The sequence below is a fragment of the Argentina anserina genome, chromosome 4, assembly GCF_933775445.1.
Source record: "Argentina anserina chromosome 4, drPotAnse1.1, whole genome shotgun sequence".
In the NCBI taxonomy this organism is placed as follows: domain Eukaryota; kingdom Viridiplantae; phylum Streptophyta; class Magnoliopsida; order Rosales; family Rosaceae; genus Argentina; species Argentina anserina.
Genome location: NC_065875.1, coordinates 22,899,712 through 22,917,067, shown reverse-complemented (window position 1 = coordinate 22,917,067; position 17,356 = coordinate 22,899,712). Strand labels below are relative to the sequence as shown.

At 39.2% G+C, this 17,356-nt stretch overlaps 5 protein-coding genes across 15 annotated transcripts; 1 reads left to right on the top strand and 4 right to left on the bottom strand.

Moving 5' to 3' along the window:
• Nucleotides 1–613: 613 nt before the first annotated feature.
• LOC126791149 (uncharacterized) lies at nt 614–2,444 on the bottom strand. Of its 2 annotated transcripts, XM_050517556.1 has the most exons (5): nt 2,029–2,429; nt 1,823–1,916; nt 1,691–1,728; nt 1,467–1,602; nt 614–1,075 (listed from the first exon to the last, which is right to left on the bottom strand). In XM_050517556.1, the coding sequence occupies exons 1-5, from the start codon at nt 2,338–2,340 to the stop codon at nt 660–662; spliced, it is 996 nt and encodes a 331-aa protein (XP_050373513.1). In that variant the 5' UTR covers nt 2,341–2,429; the 3' UTR covers nt 614–659. The 2 variants fall into 2 exon arrangements, with proteins under 2 accessions (XP_050373513.1, XP_050373512.1); XM_050517555.1 differs by having other exon boundaries at nt 1,691–1,733; nt 1,823–2,444.
• On the top strand, nt 2,442–4,269 carry LOC126791151 (homologous-pairing protein 2 homolog). Of its 2 annotated transcripts, none has more exons than XM_050517557.1 (6): nt 2,442–2,584; nt 2,690–2,715; nt 3,077–3,344; nt 3,459–3,529; nt 3,605–3,793; nt 3,872–4,269. In XM_050517557.1, exons 1-6 carry the CDS (start codon nt 2,557–2,559, stop codon nt 3,968–3,970), a joined length of 681 nt encoding a protein of 226 aa, XP_050373514.1. In that variant the 5' UTR covers nt 2,442–2,556; the 3' UTR covers nt 3,971–4,269. The 2 variants fall into 2 exon arrangements, with proteins under 2 accessions (XP_050373514.1, XP_050373515.1); XM_050517558.1 differs by having other exon boundaries at nt 2,547–2,584; nt 3,055–3,344.
• Nucleotides 4,270–4,344: 75 nt separating this feature from the next.
• LOC126791148 (uncharacterized) lies at nt 4,345–6,126 on the bottom strand. Its single transcript, XM_050517554.1, has 4 exons — nt 5,784–6,126; nt 5,589–5,692; nt 5,207–5,498; nt 4,345–5,110 (listed from the first exon to the last, which is right to left on the bottom strand). The coding sequence occupies exons 1-4, from the start codon at nt 5,967–5,969 to the stop codon at nt 4,484–4,486; spliced, it is 1,209 nt and encodes a 402-aa protein (XP_050373511.1). The 5' UTR covers nt 5,970–6,126; the 3' UTR covers nt 4,345–4,483.
• A 1,185-nt stretch (nt 6,127–7,311) lies between these two features.
• Nucleotides 7,312–16,005, bottom strand: LOC126791952 (uncharacterized). 8 transcript variants are annotated; one of them, XR_007671896.1, is made up of 16 exons: nt 15,596–16,005; nt 14,049–15,112; nt 13,725–13,936; nt 13,408–13,544; nt 13,166–13,264; nt 12,859–12,931; nt 12,421–12,577; nt 12,025–12,316; nt 11,833–11,947; nt 11,537–11,704; nt 11,355–11,425; nt 10,815–11,225; nt 10,327–10,393; nt 8,904–8,955; nt 8,771–8,803; nt 7,573–8,667 (listed from the first exon to the last, which is right to left on the bottom strand). XR_007671896.1 is itself a non-coding variant. In XM_050518456.1 (12 exons), the coding sequence occupies exons 1-12, from the start codon at nt 15,953–15,955 to the stop codon at nt 11,031–11,033; spliced, it is 2,943 nt and encodes a 980-aa protein (XP_050374413.1). In that variant the 5' UTR covers nt 15,956–16,005; the 3' UTR covers nt 10,401–11,030. The 8 variants fall into 8 exon arrangements, 1 of the variants encoding a protein (XP_050374413.1); XR_007671893.1 differs by lacking the exon at nt 7,573–8,667 and adding an exon at nt 7,312–7,505 and having other exon boundaries at nt 8,904–10,393; XR_007671895.1 differs by lacking the exon at nt 7,573–8,667 and adding an exon at nt 7,312–7,500 and having other exon boundaries at nt 8,904–10,393.
• A 508-nt stretch (nt 16,006–16,513) lies between these two features.
• LOC126791997 (heavy metal-associated isoprenylated plant protein 26) lies at nt 16,514–17,214 on the bottom strand. Of its 2 annotated transcripts, none has more exons than XM_050518509.1 (3): nt 17,036–17,214; nt 16,865–16,946; nt 16,514–16,779 (listed from the first exon to the last, which is right to left on the bottom strand). In XM_050518509.1, exons 1-3 carry the CDS (start codon nt 17,045–17,047, stop codon nt 16,589–16,591), a joined length of 285 nt encoding a protein of 94 aa, XP_050374466.1. In that variant the 5' UTR covers nt 17,048–17,214; the 3' UTR covers nt 16,514–16,588. The 2 variants fall into 2 exon arrangements, with proteins under 2 accessions (XP_050374466.1, XP_050374467.1); XM_050518510.1 differs by having other exon boundaries at nt 16,514–16,773.
• Between the last annotated feature and the right edge of the window lie 142 nt (nt 17,215–17,356).

Here is a 17,356-nt window from a genome sequence, read left to right as displayed (position 1 = left end):
CGAAGAGACATAATATCAGCTATTTGTCGTAGAGTACTATTTTTAGCAAATAATGGAATACACCTACTGTCGTTTACTACACCCACACACACACCTCAGGTCCATGTCGGAGCACAAGTTAGAAGACAGATAGGAGGTAGTAACATTATGCTTGCGCAAATGAGGGACAAATAGACTTGGCATTATTTATTAAACACTTGGCATTATATATTGAAACATTTTAACATGTGCATCCTATGGTCACATCAGTTGATACAAGTCATACAACAGATTTTTCCAGCTAATCGGTGAGAGCTCAACAAATTTTTCTAGCTCTTTTAATTTTCTTTTTTCATGCCGAACGGCTTGAACCCTTGAAGTGCTCGTATAAAGTGCCAAAAAAAAAATTCAGAGAACTCAGTTTCTGGGAAGAAGACGATGGTAAAAGGAAATGTGTTGTTATTGGACCACTGGCTTGTGCTGAGGAATTTTCGTCTCCTTGTCTTTCTGTGCAGGGATAAAAGAAGAGGAAACTTCATGTTTATGTTGGCGATTTTGAAGCCTGTTGTTGATCTTTGATTCTTGTAAGATAGAAAATTTAAGAAGCAACCATAATTATCAACTGGGATATCATTAAGCTGCGTTATCATTCATTCTTGCACGATAAATACAATGTATATTTACAGTTCCTCATCAAGGTTCAGAAAAAGAAGGTAAGCAACTAAGCCAACCACGGGCACAAATCTAAGGTAACTTACAATACCAATCCTGTTGCTCTTAACATTTTGAAGATTATCACCTATCAACCAAGGCTGGAAGACACTATAGAGAACTATATCCCAAATGAATGCATAAGCCAGCCTCTCTGATCCCAGATAATTGATCAAGAACTCCCATCGCTCAGCAATGCCACCGAAGTCACCATCCATTCGGCCATAAAGTGCCCACAATGCAGATATCAGGCATATCCCTCCACCGACGAGTCCAACGATTGGAGCACCTTTGGTCATAACATCACCAAGCTGAGAGCGCTTGCTGGGAGTGTAGTCCAATTCAGGTGAATTCAGCCGAATAGCCATGTAAGGTATCAAAAATGCTGTTCACATCACATATACAAGAATCAAGTCATTGATGGAAATGTAACTTAACTCTAAACATCCCAATGTCAAAACAAAACTTCATCATTCTTGCAATCACATATCTACTGCAACCAGCTTAAGCCAAGGAAACAGTAAGAACTAGGTGGAATGTGGATATTGTACGATTTGGCATTTTGACAGTTTGATATGTAACAGTAAAATCATTAGAAGGACAATCGAAACCAATTGAGTAGCTGATCTATGATATGCACATATATGGAGTCAACAATGAAGGTACAGTGATTACTTTTCCTTTGTGCAATTGTGTTCTACATGGTTAAGCTAATCAAACACTAGGCTCACTCATTCAACCATCAAACATCAGAGTTTTAAGAAAAGAAGGCATACTGTTTGTGAGGAACATCTGAAATCCCCATAGGACATCAAGAGACCACTTGTATCTGTCCCTCTTCCCATCAGTGAAAAGCAAAGGAGCAAACATGAACGTCCACCCAATCACAAAATTGAACAGCCCTTCAGACATCTGATATCCCAAAAAATACCAAAGTCAAACTCATGCTTCAAATGACAGTAAGAGATTAACCAAATTTAATCAACTACTACAGTCATACCGGGTGAAGAACTGGGGCATCAATAACATTAATACCAACTACTCTGCCATACAGTTAACCACATAAATCATCAAGAACAGAGCTAAACAAAACTTCACCACCAAAATGCATAACCAACTTGATTGATCATACCCGAGTTGAGTAGAGGCAAGACAAAGAAGAAATTCAAAGAGAGGCCCACAAGAGAATTCACTGTTTCTGAACTTATAGCCCATACTGGATCTCCCTGCAGCATTAGGAAAACCAAAACCATCAAGGGCCATAATTCTCGATACGAATGTCCACTCATTGCAGTAAAAAAAATTGAACCCAGTAAAACTTGAAGCACAATTACACACTGGAGCATAAGGAAGAAGAAACAGCCACAGAATGTAGACTGCTTCAGCAACCCACAGACCGGTCTGAAACACTCGCCGGGAGTCTTCATTTTCAGTCTCCGGCTGTATACTGGTGGTGGGTCTCCGACGCGCCGCGTGGCACGCAACTAGTGGCTTCAATTTTGAGTCCTCTCCGAGCTTTACGGGCGACAGTGAACGCCATTTTCTGGCTCCCAAGGCAATCGGGTCGGGTTTACGGACCCGGGTCCGGGTGGCGAAAATGGCGCGGTTGGTGCAGAGCAGAAGCTGAGGTGTCGTAGTAACAGCGGCCATCTGTTTCTCTGGAAATAAAAAACGGCACGGCGTGGCTTTTCCTCTCTTCACTAAATAGGGGACTGGTAAATTTGGTAAATTAAGCTTACGATTGAGGGTAAAGTCGTCTATCCAAAACAAGGCTGATAAAACGACGTCGTCGCACTAGGAAGCAGCTTATAATGCAAGTAGGTCATAGCGAAGCAGAGGGTTTTCAGAAGCTTTTTCCCGCCAACAATGGCGCCCAAATCGGATAACACAGACGGTAATCACACCCTACGAAGCTCTATTTACTTCCTCTAATTTCTGATTAAATATTTAGTGAAGGTTAATCGCTCTCTTTTGGTATTGATTTGTGAAAACTTGGCAGCAATCGTTCTCAGATTCGTGAATGAGGTAACCTCAGATTACACTTCACTATTCCTTTTCGATTTCCAATCAGTACTTCATTTCTGCTATTGATTTCTGATTCTAATTTCAGATCTGAAATTGTTTAGTTTTCCTGTTCCTGATTTTAGTCTGTTTAGGAGGTTTGGAATTCGAGTTAATCTTGATTACGCTTAACCTAGCCTTCTTGGATCAACCGATTGTGCTGAATCTGACTGGATGTTGTTTCGATTATTAGGATTCATAACTTAATGATGATAAGTGAATTAGTGCAGGAAATTTTTCAGATTTGTGTGAGGTGATTTTGGCTCACAGAATAACCTAGCCTTTTCGGAAATGGTGATGTAGACTTGTTTGTGTTTTGCTTCAGCAAAATAAGCCGCTGAATTCTCAGAATGTGGCGGATGCGCTGCAGAAGTTCAACCTTAAGAAGACGGCCATACAGAAATCGCTGGACAGTCTTGCTGATGGGGGGAAGATTTCGTTTAAGGAGTATGGGAAGCAGAAGATATACCTGGCTCGGCAGGACCAGTTTGATATTCCGAACAGTGAGGAGCTTAACCGGATGAAGGATGCGAATACGAAGCTGCAGGAACAGTTGGCTGAGCAAAAGAGGGCAGTTGGCGAGGTCGAGGGAGGTACTGATATTGTTTGGGTGTGTCTGTGTATTACATAGCCATGGCTTTCCAAAAAGTGTTGCTGGTTTTTTCGATATTTTGATTCTTGGTTTCGTGATGCATTTGTTGTTGCAGAGATTAAAGCATTGCAATCGAATTTGACACTGGAGCAGATAAAGGAGAAAGACACCAAACTGAGAAAGGAGGTAAGTTAAATGGGACTGTTTGAAGTTAGCAGTAGGTCAAAAGATGAAGCTGTGGAGTTTTGAATTGTGTATCAGGTTAAGGAACTGGAAGACAAGCTGGAGAAATTGCGAGGAGGAGTTACCTTGGTCAAGCCTGAAGACCGCAAGATTATTGAGCAGATGTACTCGGAGAAGATAAGTCAGTGGAGGAAGCGTAAGAGGATCTTCAGAGATCTCTGGGACACTATTACTGAGAATTCGTCTAAAGACCTCAAGGAGTTCAAGGTTTGTTGACTACTTTGTTATTTAAGCTCCGGGATTCTGTTATGGTGTAATTCTTAATGATCTCTTATGCTATTGCAGGAAGAGCTAGGGCTTGAATATGATGAAGATGTTGGTGTTGATATTCAGTCATTCAGTGACCTGCTGCCAAAGAGTAGCAAGCGGCCTAGAGGCTGGTGAGGTTTTATGGTTTGAGTTGCGCATGGTCATAGGTCGGAAATGGGATCCCTGCTTTATTTAACAAATGATAGTATACTTATTTAGCTATGTATATTCTGCATACTCTGGAGATTATAATGTAAGTTTATGTGTCCGAGTTGGTTAACCCAACTGTTGTTATATGCTGAAACAACATACTGAAACCTCTGAAGAGATTAGTATGCTGAAACCAGTTTAAGGGGTTTTCACACAAGCTTGATCTGTTTCTGTTATTAAACCTGTTGGTGTTTGTAGTTGTACCATAGACCTTAACCGCGATTTGTCTATCCAAGTCCGTCAACATATAGCACCACTAATGTTTTCAAGAGTTCTTACTGTAAGAACAACAGAATCCATAGAATAATATCAGAACCTCAAAACTTAATACACCAAGTTTTACACTTCAAGAAAATGTATGAGACGGGAAAAAAAAAGTGAAAATATTCGCACACTAACAACTTACATGAAGATCAACAAACAACAACATTATGCTTCTCAGTGCCCAAAGATCCGTCTATTTCTCAGAGAGAATGGTCCCTTCTCTAGGTCTAACGTTAGCCTTCTAGATGATCCCTCCGGCTCGATCTTCATCCCAGATTGAACCCTTGAAGGAACTTTCATAGAAGATGGGGCAATGGTACTTTGTTCATTGTCACTCTCATCAAAAACTATATCCTTCCTTGAATGACTGGGCTGGCCTACGGCATCCGAGGACAATGGAGGAGTCGCCTCCGATGTATCACCTTCTGAATCTGAACCTGAAGAAGATGCTGACCTCTTCAATTCTCCAGCTTGATTCTGAACAGTAATGTGCTCATTCTGTGATCCAAATTCAGTTCTTGAGGATATATATCTGCTTGATAACTTGCCTCGTTTAGGACCAGGACTGTTTTGATCATCAGAATCATGAGTATCTGATCGGGACAGCTCCACGGCTGCTCTTGCAGCTGCCGCCGCATAAGCTGCTGACTCAAAAGCAGCCTGAGCAGCATCAGCCACATCCTTGTATTTCTTCTTAGAGTACTTGTCATCTTTTTCCGTCTCTTCTTTAAAAGCCTGCAGAACCTCTGCTGATCCAGCCGTGCCACTTGAACTGGCCACTTGGTGCGTTGGTGACTTATCCTGCATTAGTCACATGGTGAGCCAGAGCCATGAATAATCTTGTTTCAATTTCAAAGCAAATAATGGCAATTCTTGTTTCTCTTTAAAGTCGCATACCTCAATGGGACCGGAAGTTTCTTCTAGGTTCAGAGCAATGGAATTTTCCACGGCAATTTCTTTAAGCACTTTCATTCTGTTCTCCATGGTTGGCATCTTAGTCGACAGTTTTTGGGTCATGATAAGGCTGACTGCACAATTGTTGCGCAATTCAAGGCAACGAGTAGTAAATTCCTTGCCAAAATGAGCGCTGAGAATACTACGAATCTCTTGAAGCTCCGGGAAATCTCCACATCTCGAAGCAGCATACAGTATACTCGATACTGCCTCCCTCAATTCCTCTGGACACTCCCTATACATACAGACATTTTATCAGCCTCAGCCTAAGACTAGAATTGAAAGCAAACGTACACTACAGAAATGAATCAACTAACAAACTAACCTTTCTTGTTCAATAAGGTGAACTCTCTCGATCAAGAGGTTGCAGTAACGCTCGATCATGATATACACATCCAGCATGTTCTGCTCCTTGATCACTTGCTCAACCTGCAAACAATCAAAACAAACTCTCATCAGTCCAAAGTCAATGAGACAAAACACGGTATGAAATAGTCAGAAGCATTTCGATCTTGCTTACTCGAAGAAGTGCTCGCTCATGCTGACCGAGCTGGAGGAGCTGGAGCACATCGGAGCGGGAAAGGCCACACTTGGCCTGACGCTGGGTCTTGAGGACGGCGAGGCGGGAGAGAGCGAGAGCGAGGAGTGGTTTCAACTTGGAGGTCTTGCTGCTCCTTCCAAGCAAAGCGTTGAGCTTTCTTCCCATATTGCTCCTTTGGTCTCTACTGCTCTCGTACAAATCACAACAGAACAAAGAAGCTCAGGGTCGATTGCTCCTTTTTGAAATGACGAAGATGAAATATGAAAGTGCGACCTTTTAAGAGACTGGTAGGTTCTGTTTCTTGCGTGCTTCGTTTTATACGACGTCCTGGGGTTTAAATAACTTCGGAGCTAAGTCAGGTATCTAGATGCATGATTATATATGCAAGTGTAATTTGACGCGGTTCGGTTAAAGTCTACGTGGAAATCTCTTGGAAGAGAAGCTGAGAGGCTACTTGGTGTGACCAAGTTCGGACACGTGAGACGCTGTCGACACGGTGGGAATTGCCCATTGGCGTCCTTTTCTCTCTTCTGGCTTTTAGCTACGATTTACTTAATTATTTAATTACAGATCAGATTTCAAAAATAAGAATTGCCCATTGCACATCCAGAAAGTCTACGAATATATCTGGCCGCAAATCAGCGTATGGAAATAGAATTCTGAGGAGAAATTTTGATACTGACCAAGTCATTTGGGTACCCTCACTAAATCTTTTGGAAATGACTTTATGGTTCAGAAAAATGTATTACTCGGTAGTAGATGAATGTACACTACTACATTATCACACTAGATGTAATTCAAACAGAAATCCATTTTTACAGTTATGGTTTTAACTTGCACAAAGTATGAGCATAGATGAATTTCAACTCCGTATATTCTCCTTCAAGTTTTAAGCACTTATCAGCGGGCTATGAATCTTTGAGTGCGGTCCCGGAGACTTGCATGAGTGGTGAAGCTTTCACCATCTCTATGTAAGTTCCCAGGAAACACATAAATATGGACCTCTACAATGCTCATTTTGAAAACAGAAGACACCCCACCATAAAGTCTAGAAGAGTAAATTTCCTGTGACCCACCTCTTTGACGTTTAACACCACTACTAATTGGCACCATGTTAACATCGGTTTATGCTATTAAAACACCTACTCTTATATCACAAGGCAGAGGTACAGGATACCAAACAGATTACTAAATTGCTTGGCGTATTGTCATGCACCTGTAAATAATGCCATGATGAAAATACTTTAGCTCGTTGTGGTTTTCGTGCACGGCTGAAAGGATGCATCCATTGCAACAGACAACCAGATTTCAGTCTGAGATGTCAACTTGAAACCAACATAATATCAACTCGGATAAGCAAATCTCGGGCTGAACAGTATGATCAGGGTCACCATGCACGCGATCACATATCCATCTTCGTGTCTTACTGCAATTATTCTCGATTTTATTTTGAAATGCATCTTCTTAGGCGTTTAGAATAATAGAATCAGCAATTATGGAATCGAAATGTCTCTATTCACGGAAAGATTATCAATTTGCATGAATACTAGAGGCATCTTGTTTCTTAGAGCTTTCCCCCAGTTCACCGGAGAAAGGATAAACCAAGTGTCCAGGAGTATCTGGCTAATTACAGACTCGATGGAGAATCAAACAGGTTGCATTCCAAATGAAGCTCATCAGGAAACTTGATTGGATTCTGACCTAGGAGGTGGATATTATTGGATATAAGAGTTGGCAAAACAAATAATATGGTAGTAATATTGGACACATTTTGGTAGATATGCATTAGCACTCTTCATTTATAGTTTAGACCAATATGGTAAATACACATTCTCGCTCAGATTACATTCATTACAAATGTAGGCAAGGAAGAGCAAGCCCGCTTCGGCTCCCTCCAGCCGTTGGAATGAGGATTAAAACATCAAAAATGTAGCAAGCCAGCTGCCTATAAGGAGGCTTGATTTACATCAAGTCAGCACCGAAGTGATAAAATGAGCACAAACAGAACAATCTGGAGTCGCTATTCTAGAAAAACCCAACTAATACTCATCCATGATTGCTTAATAGCAGGCAATATATAGCAAGTCATTCATTCACATAATAAAGATTTAGTAAAAAGCCCGGTCAACAAATGCGTTTAACAGTTAAGAAGTTCAAACCCCACATGTGAATAAGCCAACATATTTTTTGACAAAAACAATTTCGTAGTTTTCAAGGACTAAAGATAATCTAAGCTAAGCTCACAGGCCAAGCAATACCCTCCCCCCAACCCCCTATCTCCTCCCCTTGTCAAGTAATAATCTATAATCTGGCAACAGGATATATGACATTATTCAGTAACTGACATTCAACGATATGGATGAAGCAAATCTTGCCTCAGCAGTCATGGAGGGACGGAACGAAAACTGAACTATGAAAATGTTTAGCTAGCAAATCTGGCAATATGATATGAGCCTTTGTTAAGTAACTGACATTCAACGCACGGGAGCACCAGACTCGGACAAAATCTAATATCAAACTGAAAATATTGAACTAGCAAATCTGAATTTTAAAAATGGAAAAACAGATTAAGACCTTGCAATGCATCTATTTTTCCCAAACAACCAATTTACAAGTATTGGACACAATGTAATCCTATTAGCCCATGCCAACAATCTACATTAAAAATCTGACTAACAATGGTGAAATCATTGATATCAACAGTGGTGAGATGTTCAATTTCTTTTATATTCCCTATTCGCTGATGACACATCTAACTGTTGTTCCACTGCCATAACAGGTACTACTTGGCCTCTCTAACATCTCAGCATAATAAGAATCACAGAAGTACAAAAGATTTGTTGCAAATCAAGATAATGTGCATCTATAGAGCACGCACACATCAGTATAGTGGAAAAAAGCACAGTAGCAGATCTAAACTCAACACAGAAAACAGTGATATATGGAGTCATTTTCAGGAATATTACCTACAAGCACAGCAGGAGCATGGAGGGCAAACCCTACAAGAAATTAGAACTTTAGAATGTATAAATGTAATACAGACAGTAACGACTCAGAGTTGACCCAAAGGGAAGTAAATCCATAGGCAGAATTACTTACTCAGATTTTCTTTTTGATGCAGACAGCAGCCACATGACTCCTGTGCAAATGCCTCCAGAATGACCATGGATCAGATGCAATGCAATCTCATTAGGATATGGGCATATTAAGGGTAACAGACCAGCAACGTATGACAGAATACAAATGCATGCAACTAGATCAATGTGAAAGCATATGAACATCCCGCAGTATAGTTCACCAAATCAAATCATGGTGCAGAAAGACCAATAAATTAACAGTGGGCACAGAAACCGATGTTTCAGAAAGTGAGTACAATTGACTTGTCGAATTACAAAAACACACATCTACCCAGCCAACCAAAAGCACTCACCAGAAAGAAACAAAGAAAAGACCTCAGATAATAAGTTTGCCAAAAGAAACTTACAAGTAAACATAGTAGTTTTTTTATGGGTTAAATACTTGTGACACCTTATACTTTATGTGTAAAAACAGTTTTGTCCTTCTACTTTCAAATTTAATCTGTATACCATTTAACTTCTATTTTTTAACAGTTTTGTCCATTCCGTTAGTTGACTGTTAAAAAATTCCGTTAAACCGTTAAAATGTCTAGAATACCCCAAATTCAAATCATATTTTTTTCTTTTTTTCTTATGCTTTTTTTATTTTCTCTTTTGATATTTCTTTTTGTTTTTCTAGTTTTTAAATTTCATTCATCATATGTGCTATCAAATATATATAATTGTAATCAACACAAATTATCAAATTAATTGTAAACATCTTATAATCAATTGGATAATGCCTAAAATGACATGTGAGTGTCAGTACTCAAATCCAGTTATAAACTTCTTTTATATTATGATGCTCTACAAACATATTTTGATTAATTTCAATAATGCTAAGACAAAAAAGACTTCTACTATCATATTCATACTTTGATGCAAAAATAGTTTCAAATTATTTATTTCCAACTTGATGTTAAGCAATTGTCATTAATTCTCCTCTTGTTTACAATTAATTTGATAATTTGTTTTGATTACAATTATATATATTGAATAGCACATATGATGAATTAAATTTAAAACCAAGAAAAACCAAAAGAGAAATAAAAAAAGCATGAGAAAAGAAAGAAAAAAAATCTTATTTGAATTGGGGGTATTCTCTGCATTTTAACGGCTTAACGGAATTTTTTTACGGTCAACTAACGGAATTGACTAAACTGTTAAAAAAAAAGTACAAAACTGTTAAAAAATAAGAGTTAAAGGATATACAGATTAAATTTGAAAGTAGAATGACAAAACTGTTTTTACACCTAAAATATAGGGTGTCACAAGTATTTAATCCTTTTTTTATTTAAAGAAAACCTGTAGTTCTTATCAACGAAAAGATAAAAATAAACATGCAGCATATTTAAAACAACTTCCAAGTCCCTCACAAAACTCTCCTAATAAACGAACTAAGGTACCTTCTCCTGATTTCCTTTTTTAAGCATCTAAGCACTGGAGGGTTGCCTCAAAGCAGTGGCAGATATCCTGAATGAAAAGCCTAATTAGAATCTCCAGAGCGAATATTAAGAATGAAGAGGCTATAATGAAACAACAGATAAAAGCAATATGAACAAAAAAGCTTGCTTAGCAAACATTCAACTAATTACATCATAAAGTCTGGAAATTGAGGAATGCAGAAGCCAAGAAAGAAAGAAAAATTCATGACTAGGCAAGAAATTCAAAAAAATGTAAGTAAAAAGACAAGCTGCATTTATTATGTCTTTGCGCGGATGAAGATATATGTATATATATTTATCTTCTGTTGTAACACAAGCTATATTGCAGAAACCAGGTTCAAAGTACACATTAGTCATGATGGGAAGTCATAAAAGATGTAATTGAAATTTAAAAGTGGCCAGTCATGAATGATTACAAGAGGAAAAACGCCTGCGGCTAGTTGTCTTACAATAGAAACAGTACACTCCACTGAGAGAACCAGCCAGTAGTGAATTCTCCTGACATATATTTCCCCCTTTCAACCATGCCAGACTGTTTCAGAGCTCTCAGGCCACCACATAGAAGAGACATAATGCCCAATGATTAGAAACTGAATATGAATAGGTCTAAATGTACAAACATCTAGCAGAACAAGTATTCGGAGTGAGAAAATCAGCAACACGGTTCACTTGCCAGTGATGAATGGATGATTCAAACCTTGTGAAACTGTCAACCTCTTCTCTGGATCCAGCACAAACATTTTATCCAAAAGATCTTTAAAATCAGCTAATAGCTTGGGATCTGGATCCTCACCAGAAGAATTTGCTATCATTAATCCAATATCTTTTGGCTTCATGTTGAGAATTACGCGTTTAATGACCTGCATAAGAAAATTTGAAACCTAAATCAGCATAATACAGGAAACAAACCAGAAAGGATCGACAGCTGAACTCAAGATATAATGCAAGCCAAGAAATACATAGAAACAAGCAGCTTGATAGATGCTCACCTTTTTTGTAACAGGATCATCTTCTGTGGCATGAAAGTTTAGATCCTGATCAAAATTTTGGTGTGTAAATGCTCCCTGTAAGCAAAAAACCGATTAGAAAAAAAAATCACTGAAACTAACAAACAGAGAAAGGAGAAATATAACCAGTTGGATATACAAACACTGGAGTGTCAAGCAAAAACCTGCCTTCCGAAGCATCTTCTTAGGAAAAGGGCCTTTCAACTCCATGTGATAACGTAGCATATCATTGTTCGTAGCACCTGGAAAAAGCACTTTTCCAGTATAAAGTTCGAACAAACAGCAACCAACAGACCAGATATCCAGTGGATGATCATACGGTAAGCCAAGGACTGCAACACATGCAAAGGAAAATCAAGTCAAACTTTATCACATGCAATATACTAACCAACTCGAAATAAAATATAAAGTATATGATTCAAGACGCAGATTAAGAGATTATAGTGGCAGGGTGACATACTTATTTCAGGGGCACGATAAAATCGGCTGACAAGGTATGGAGTAACTTCATTTTTTCCAGCAAACATGGCATTACCAAAATCACAAAGCTTTAAAACATTTTTGGCTTCATTAACCTGCATTACAGAAAAATGGTAAGAAACATAAGATAAATAAATCTGATCACAGATAGTATCAAAGAGCAAGAGCATACCAGCATGTTATCCGGCTTTATATCGCAATGAAGTACACCACAGTTTTTGAGATGCTTTAATGCAATCAATAGCTGCTTAGCATATATCCTCACAGCAGTTAGTTTCAGACCAATATTGCGTCCAAACTTCTTTAATAATTCACGAAGATTCATATGCAGAGATTCAAAAACTAAACAAAGATGATTTCGAAACTTGAAACTTGATAGGAAACGAACACAATAGCGCTTATTGTCAGGATCTTGACCTACTAGTTTCTTCAGTATGGCCAACTCAGTCATACCAGCTTTGTACCTACATCACATATAATCAGCCATTAGTCCAAGATCAAGAAGGCCAAATAATGCATATATATACAGAAATTAATCAAAATCAGCAGAAGTATCACAATGACTTACATAGTATCATTGCTACGAATAATCTTAATTGCCACTTCTTCTGGTTCACCATTACCAACCTTAAGGTTCTTTGCACGAACAACAGTTGAAAATACACCTTTCCCATGAGCAGCGGTAATCTCATATCGGCCATCAAGTAATTCGCCAAATCGATAGCCTGCAACAGAAAAACATAAACATGAGAAACCCAACTAAATTTCTATGCATAAATTTACAAGTATGTCAAACTTTAGTTAGAAAACTTCAACTTTTTATTTAAATTGGATAGGGGGAATATTGCTTCATTTTGAGAGAACAAGAGTAAGACCGGATTGCAGGTCAATGGATAAAAACAGCTAAAAGGTGAAAAGGGGGAGGATAGATGTTGGCAAGTAACTACCATCCAACAATAAAGCACAATTGTAAATATTAAATACCATAGATTGGTCAGATACTTACTGTAATACCCTTCTGCATCATCCCAGTTGTCACGGAGACCACTCCTTTCAATTCGTACAGCATCTCCTTTTTCCTGCACAGTAAAATAAAACAATTTAAATCCTGATATAATTAGCGCTGAAATTAAAATAGATATATATACAATAAAATTCATAACTCCAAACAATAATACTTCAATATTGTTTAGGATGGATTAGGATGAAGTCCCTATCAATTTGCATATTGAAGTCACTATCAATTTTTTCAACGTCAAATATGCATATAACAACACAAGAATAAAAGTTGGTAGATAAAGGATGAAGCTTACCAATTTTCGAACTCCAGTTGGGGTCTCACCAAAGATATCATCACATATAATACCATCAGATCTTTCTAGTTTGGGTTCTAAGCCACCAGAGCTTTCACTCTGCAAAAGTTGAATGTGAAGAAGCAAGTTAAATAACTTAATATCAGATACTACAATGTTGTTAAACATCAATCTAATTGCAAGTCTTTAACTACTATCCTAGAAAGTGTGGGTACTCAAATTTTCAAAAAGAGAGAACACACCTTTGGGGTACCCTCCCCAAGCCCTGGGGCACCATTGTGCCGAGCTGTGGTAGAAACTGCATCATCCCTATATAAGCCTCCAAGACTCTGAGCAGCATCAACTTCTCCTATGGAATTGGCAACCCCAACCAGATGATCTGCAGGATCACATTATCGTAGGCAAATTATGTTATTATCATTGAATATAACAGACCACAAGTAGTAACATGCACTATCAGAATACCAAAGGAAATCATAGCAGTACAACATGCAGATGCGAGCAATTTGTTTAGAAACATGAATTTGGCTGAACATAACGAAGAAAAACTTATAATTACCTTGATTTTGACCCTCTAATTGATTGGGTTGCTCTAACTGTGACTCAAATTGTATCGTGGTCTCTTGCTGTGACTGCTGACTTTTATATTTTTCCAAGATTGCTTGCTTTCTCCTCCTGCTTTCCTCCTTAATTCTGTTAAGATCGTCCTCTTCCTGATCAGCCACTTGCAAACCGACCATCTCCTCATCATCTCCTTGTTCATCATCATATCTACAGTAATGAAGGAATTCATGCATCAAGAAATAAACATGTCATCTCAACATAAAGAATGAAATCATCTGGATCAAGAAACAACAAAGAGACTAAGGAGAGAAGGGAACACCTTTCCGTCTGAACTTCTGCTTGATCAGTTTTTGTTGAATTGTCCTGGTTATATTCTTTTTCTTCATACTTTGATGGACCAGAATGATTATACTTGTATCTAGTACCATATCCGCCTTCAGTTTCGTTTCTCTCCCTCTCCATATCTCGAACCGTGTCCCTATATCTATCATCTCGCCTCTCCCATTTCCGATCTGTAACTCTATCCCTAGCCCAATCCCTCTCCATATCTCTATCTCTGTCTCTGTCAGCAGGCTTGACCCTGCCCCTGCTCCTATCAACATCATCCTCCCTTGTCCTGTCTCTGCTCCTATGTCGCTCTTCCCTTCTGCTTTCCCTATCAACCATCCTTTCAATGCTTTCACCACGTCCAATAACCCTTTTCCGGTCCCTAGACAAATCCCTGTGACTACTTCTTTCTCTTTCTTTCTCCCTTCTCCGGTCCGTGTCCCTGTTCCTACCTAGTTCTTTCTCACTTCTCCTAACCCTATCCACCTCCCTTTCTCTACTCTTCTCTCTCCCCCGACTGCGATCTAATCCAGAGTATCTTCCGTAACTGATGCAGCGTTCCCTTTCATCATCCCTCACTATACCACCTTCATCATCAGACTTGTGAGTGACCTTGCTTTTCTCGGCATATACTGAGCTTTCTCGATCATGATGACGCCTCCCTTTAGATAGAGCTTCCTCTTCCAATATATTGCGAGAATGAGATCTTCTTTTCGATGGTGCCCCCTCTTCAACTAGACTACGGGAACGAGATCTTTCTCTCACATGATCACGCGACCCTGATCTGCTCTCGCCACGCAGAACTTTGTGGTACCTATCACCACTACTTCTATGGGGCGACTTTTCTTTATTGACTGAGTTGCTTCTATCATCATCCACATTGTCACTATTGTATTTCTTTCTATGACCACCTCCTCTTGAAGGCGACCCAGATTCTCGGTGCCGCCTCTTTTCCAAATTCCCAATGGCACGGTCCTCCAGGTCAACTCTGGAAACAGATTCTTCTTTGCGAGCCTCACTATGAGACCCATCGGCATCATCATCACTACAAAGTCCCTGCCAAACAGTTCCAAAAGAGAAACAAGTAAGCGCACGAACTTCAAACTTAACACCAATCCGGCAAAAGCAAAGAACAAAAAAATAACAGTTAGTTCAATATGCAATGTAACCAGCTCTTACAAATTAACAGTAAGCCATCAGCCTTCAATGACGAAACGCCCTATGAAACTTCTTGTGCAATTGACTCATGTTCGGCTAGTGCAAGTGCAGGTTCTTATATATGTAAGGAAAAATGGCTTTGGCTCAGCCACCTTGAACAATCTCTCACCCCAAACAAATTCATCACACAATCGAAAACAACACAGAGATAAAAGCTCTCTTTTCCATTGAAAAACCATCACACACTTTTCCCGTAGTTGAAAATTTCAAAGAAAAAGCTTTAAAAGTTTGAAAACCAATCAAAAAAAAAAAGGAACATGAACAAGCAACTAGAGGCATATGTAATTGAAAACAAGAGAGATAAGGGCAATCAGAACACACCAGATTCTTATTATCAGAACGTTCGCGAGCTCCAGGAGCTTCAATTTCACCGGACTCGACACCGGAGTCGGCTTTCATGTCCACTACGCCGCCGTCGTCAAGAATTTCGCCTTCCTCCACGTCCTCCGCCGGCCGTGGAGTATTGGAAAGTGATAGCACAGCAGGCGGCGGCGAAGGAGCTTCGATATCGTCAGGCGCGGCCTTGGTTTCTTCTTCGCGCTTCTTGCTGCTGTGGCGGTGACGGTGGTGGTGGCGGTGGCGGCGGTGCTTGTGACGCTTGGAGGACTCATCGGCGTCGTCGGCGTCGTCGGAGTGATCGCGGCGGTGCTTTCGACGCGAATCTTGGTCGTCGCCGGACATTGGGGGAAAAATCTAGGGTTTGAGTTTGGGGTTGGAATTTCAGGTCTCGATTTTGTGAGGGCGCGAGAGAAAATCCGCGTTGGATTTTGGCTATTTATCACCTTTATTTATTTATTTATTTTTTTGTTTAAGAGTTGGATTGGGAAAAGGGCATGTGGATTTCCTGGTCTACAACTCGGCTCGCTTGGGCCTTATTGGGCCCAATATTATGAAAATGAATCAAACTTGGGGGGGGACTATTTCAAGTCAACTCCAATTACAGGACTAGGGAATCAAACTAGGCCTATCTTCTTTTGGCCGCTCAAAAGGACAATAATTTTGGATTTGCTCAATTTAGCCAAGTCTGGAAGAGGACAACAATAAATCTTATATACAAATTATAACTCCAAGTCTCCAACGAACAAAAATTAAATACTTGAGCTAATTAGGAATCAAACATTAACCATAACTGCTATTAGTCATCATGGCTGGTAATTTCTTTTGTTACGAAGTAAAACTCTCAAATTGAGGATGCTCAAGAATTTTTATTCACACTATATAGATCACTGGCGAAACTACATGTACCCTATAATTCAATTGAGGTACTACTATAAAGGAATCCAAACATGCTCTATTTTCCTTCTGTATTTTCTCTCAATAGGCAGCAGTAATCATAGGCCTTTGATCCATCTGTTCAGTAGTATTTTCATCAAACTCTTGGATTTCCAGAATTTCGACTCTTCGATTCATCTTTTTTCTCATCTTAATTGCCACATCTGCTGGTATAAATCTCCCACACACACTAACCCTGCACTGCTGCTTCTCAATCAGATGTGTCTCTATTGCTGCAACACAAAACCAAAGATGGGATCATTCACAATTAGAAAGAGTTAGAATGACTGATATGTCTATTGTTGTGCATCTAATTACCTTTCATGTTGAGAAGTACTCTCCTTACTTTCCTAACACATCCATTGCAATCAACATTGAGCCTCATCACCATGCAACAGTACTGAAATTGCACAAAACAATCTTAGAAACCTCAAGAACACCTAAGTGTTTTATAACGTAAAGGAATGACAAGGACGCAACATGACTTGCCTTTCCTGCCATGAAGTTGGAGTTGCCAAAGAGCTGAGATCAATTATTGCCTGGTATGATGATTTGAAAAGAGGTAGTGGAAAAGGTTAATACTGAGGAATATTGAGAATCTGTTGTGAACCAACTTGTGGATCATTCCAATGCAAATTTTTGCCTTTTTGATTTAGAATCTGATTATGCCCAAGTTAAGAAAGAGGATTTTGTTTCTTATGCATTTAACTTATTATTATCCTTAACTTCATTCTAAAGCTTTATCTGTTTTCCTCAGAAAATGGCAAAGTTTTGCATATGCATTGATGCTATCTCTTTTCTTCAACTCAA

Bases quoted from the DNA above. Each gene is read 5' to 3' on its own strand.
- LOC126791149 (XM_050517555.1), bottom strand. From the start codon at position 2,340: ATGGCCGCTGTTACTACGACACCTCAGCTTCTGCTCTGCACCAACCGC. The intron at 1,603-1,690 runs GTATGACTGTAG...TTGGGATATCAG, and splicing joins ATGCCCCAGTTCTTCACCCG to ATGTCTGAAGGGCTGTTCAA. The intron at 1,076-1,466 runs GTATGCCTTCTT...TGATGTGAACAG, and splicing joins TCAGATGTTCCTCACAAACA to CATTTTTGATACCTTACATG.
- LOC126791151 (XM_050517557.1), top strand. From the start codon at position 2,557: ATGGCGCCCAAATCGGATAACACAGACG. The intron at 3,530-3,604 runs GTAAGTTAAATG...ATTGTGTATCAG, and splicing joins ACACCAAACTGAGAAAGGAG to GTTAAGGAACTGGAAGACAA. The intron at 3,794-3,871 runs GTTTGTTGACTA...ATGCTATTGCAG, and splicing joins AAGACCTCAAGGAGTTCAAG to GAAGAGCTAGGGCTTGAATA.
- LOC126791148 (XM_050517554.1), bottom strand. From the start codon at position 5,969: ATGGGAAGAAAGCTCAACGCTTTGCTTGGAAGGAGCAGCAAGACCTCC. The intron at 5,499-5,588 runs GTTAGTTTGTTA...CTGTATGTATAG, and splicing joins CACCTTATTGAACAAGAAAG to GGAGTGTCCAGAGGAATTGA. The intron at 5,111-5,206 runs GTATGCGACTTT...TGACTAATGCAG, and splicing joins AAACTTCCGGTCCCATTGAG to GATAAGTCACCAACGCACCA.
- LOC126791952 (XM_050518456.1), bottom strand. From the start codon at position 15,955: ATGTCCGGCGACGACCAAGATTCGCGTCGAAAGCACCGCCGCGATCAC. The intron at 13,545-13,724 runs GTAATTATAAGT...GTGATCCTGCAG, and splicing joins ATTAGAGGGTCAAAATCAAG to ATCATCTGGTTGGGGTTGCC. The intron at 13,265-13,407 runs GTGTGTTCTCTC...CAACTTTTGCAG, and splicing joins TTGGGGAGGGTACCCCAAAG to AGTGAAAGCTCTGGTGGCTT.
- LOC126791997 (XM_050518509.1), bottom strand. The intron at 16,780-16,864 runs GTAATTAGATGC...TTTGTGTTGCAG, and splicing joins AGTACTTCTCAACATGAAAG to CAATAGAGACACATCTGATT.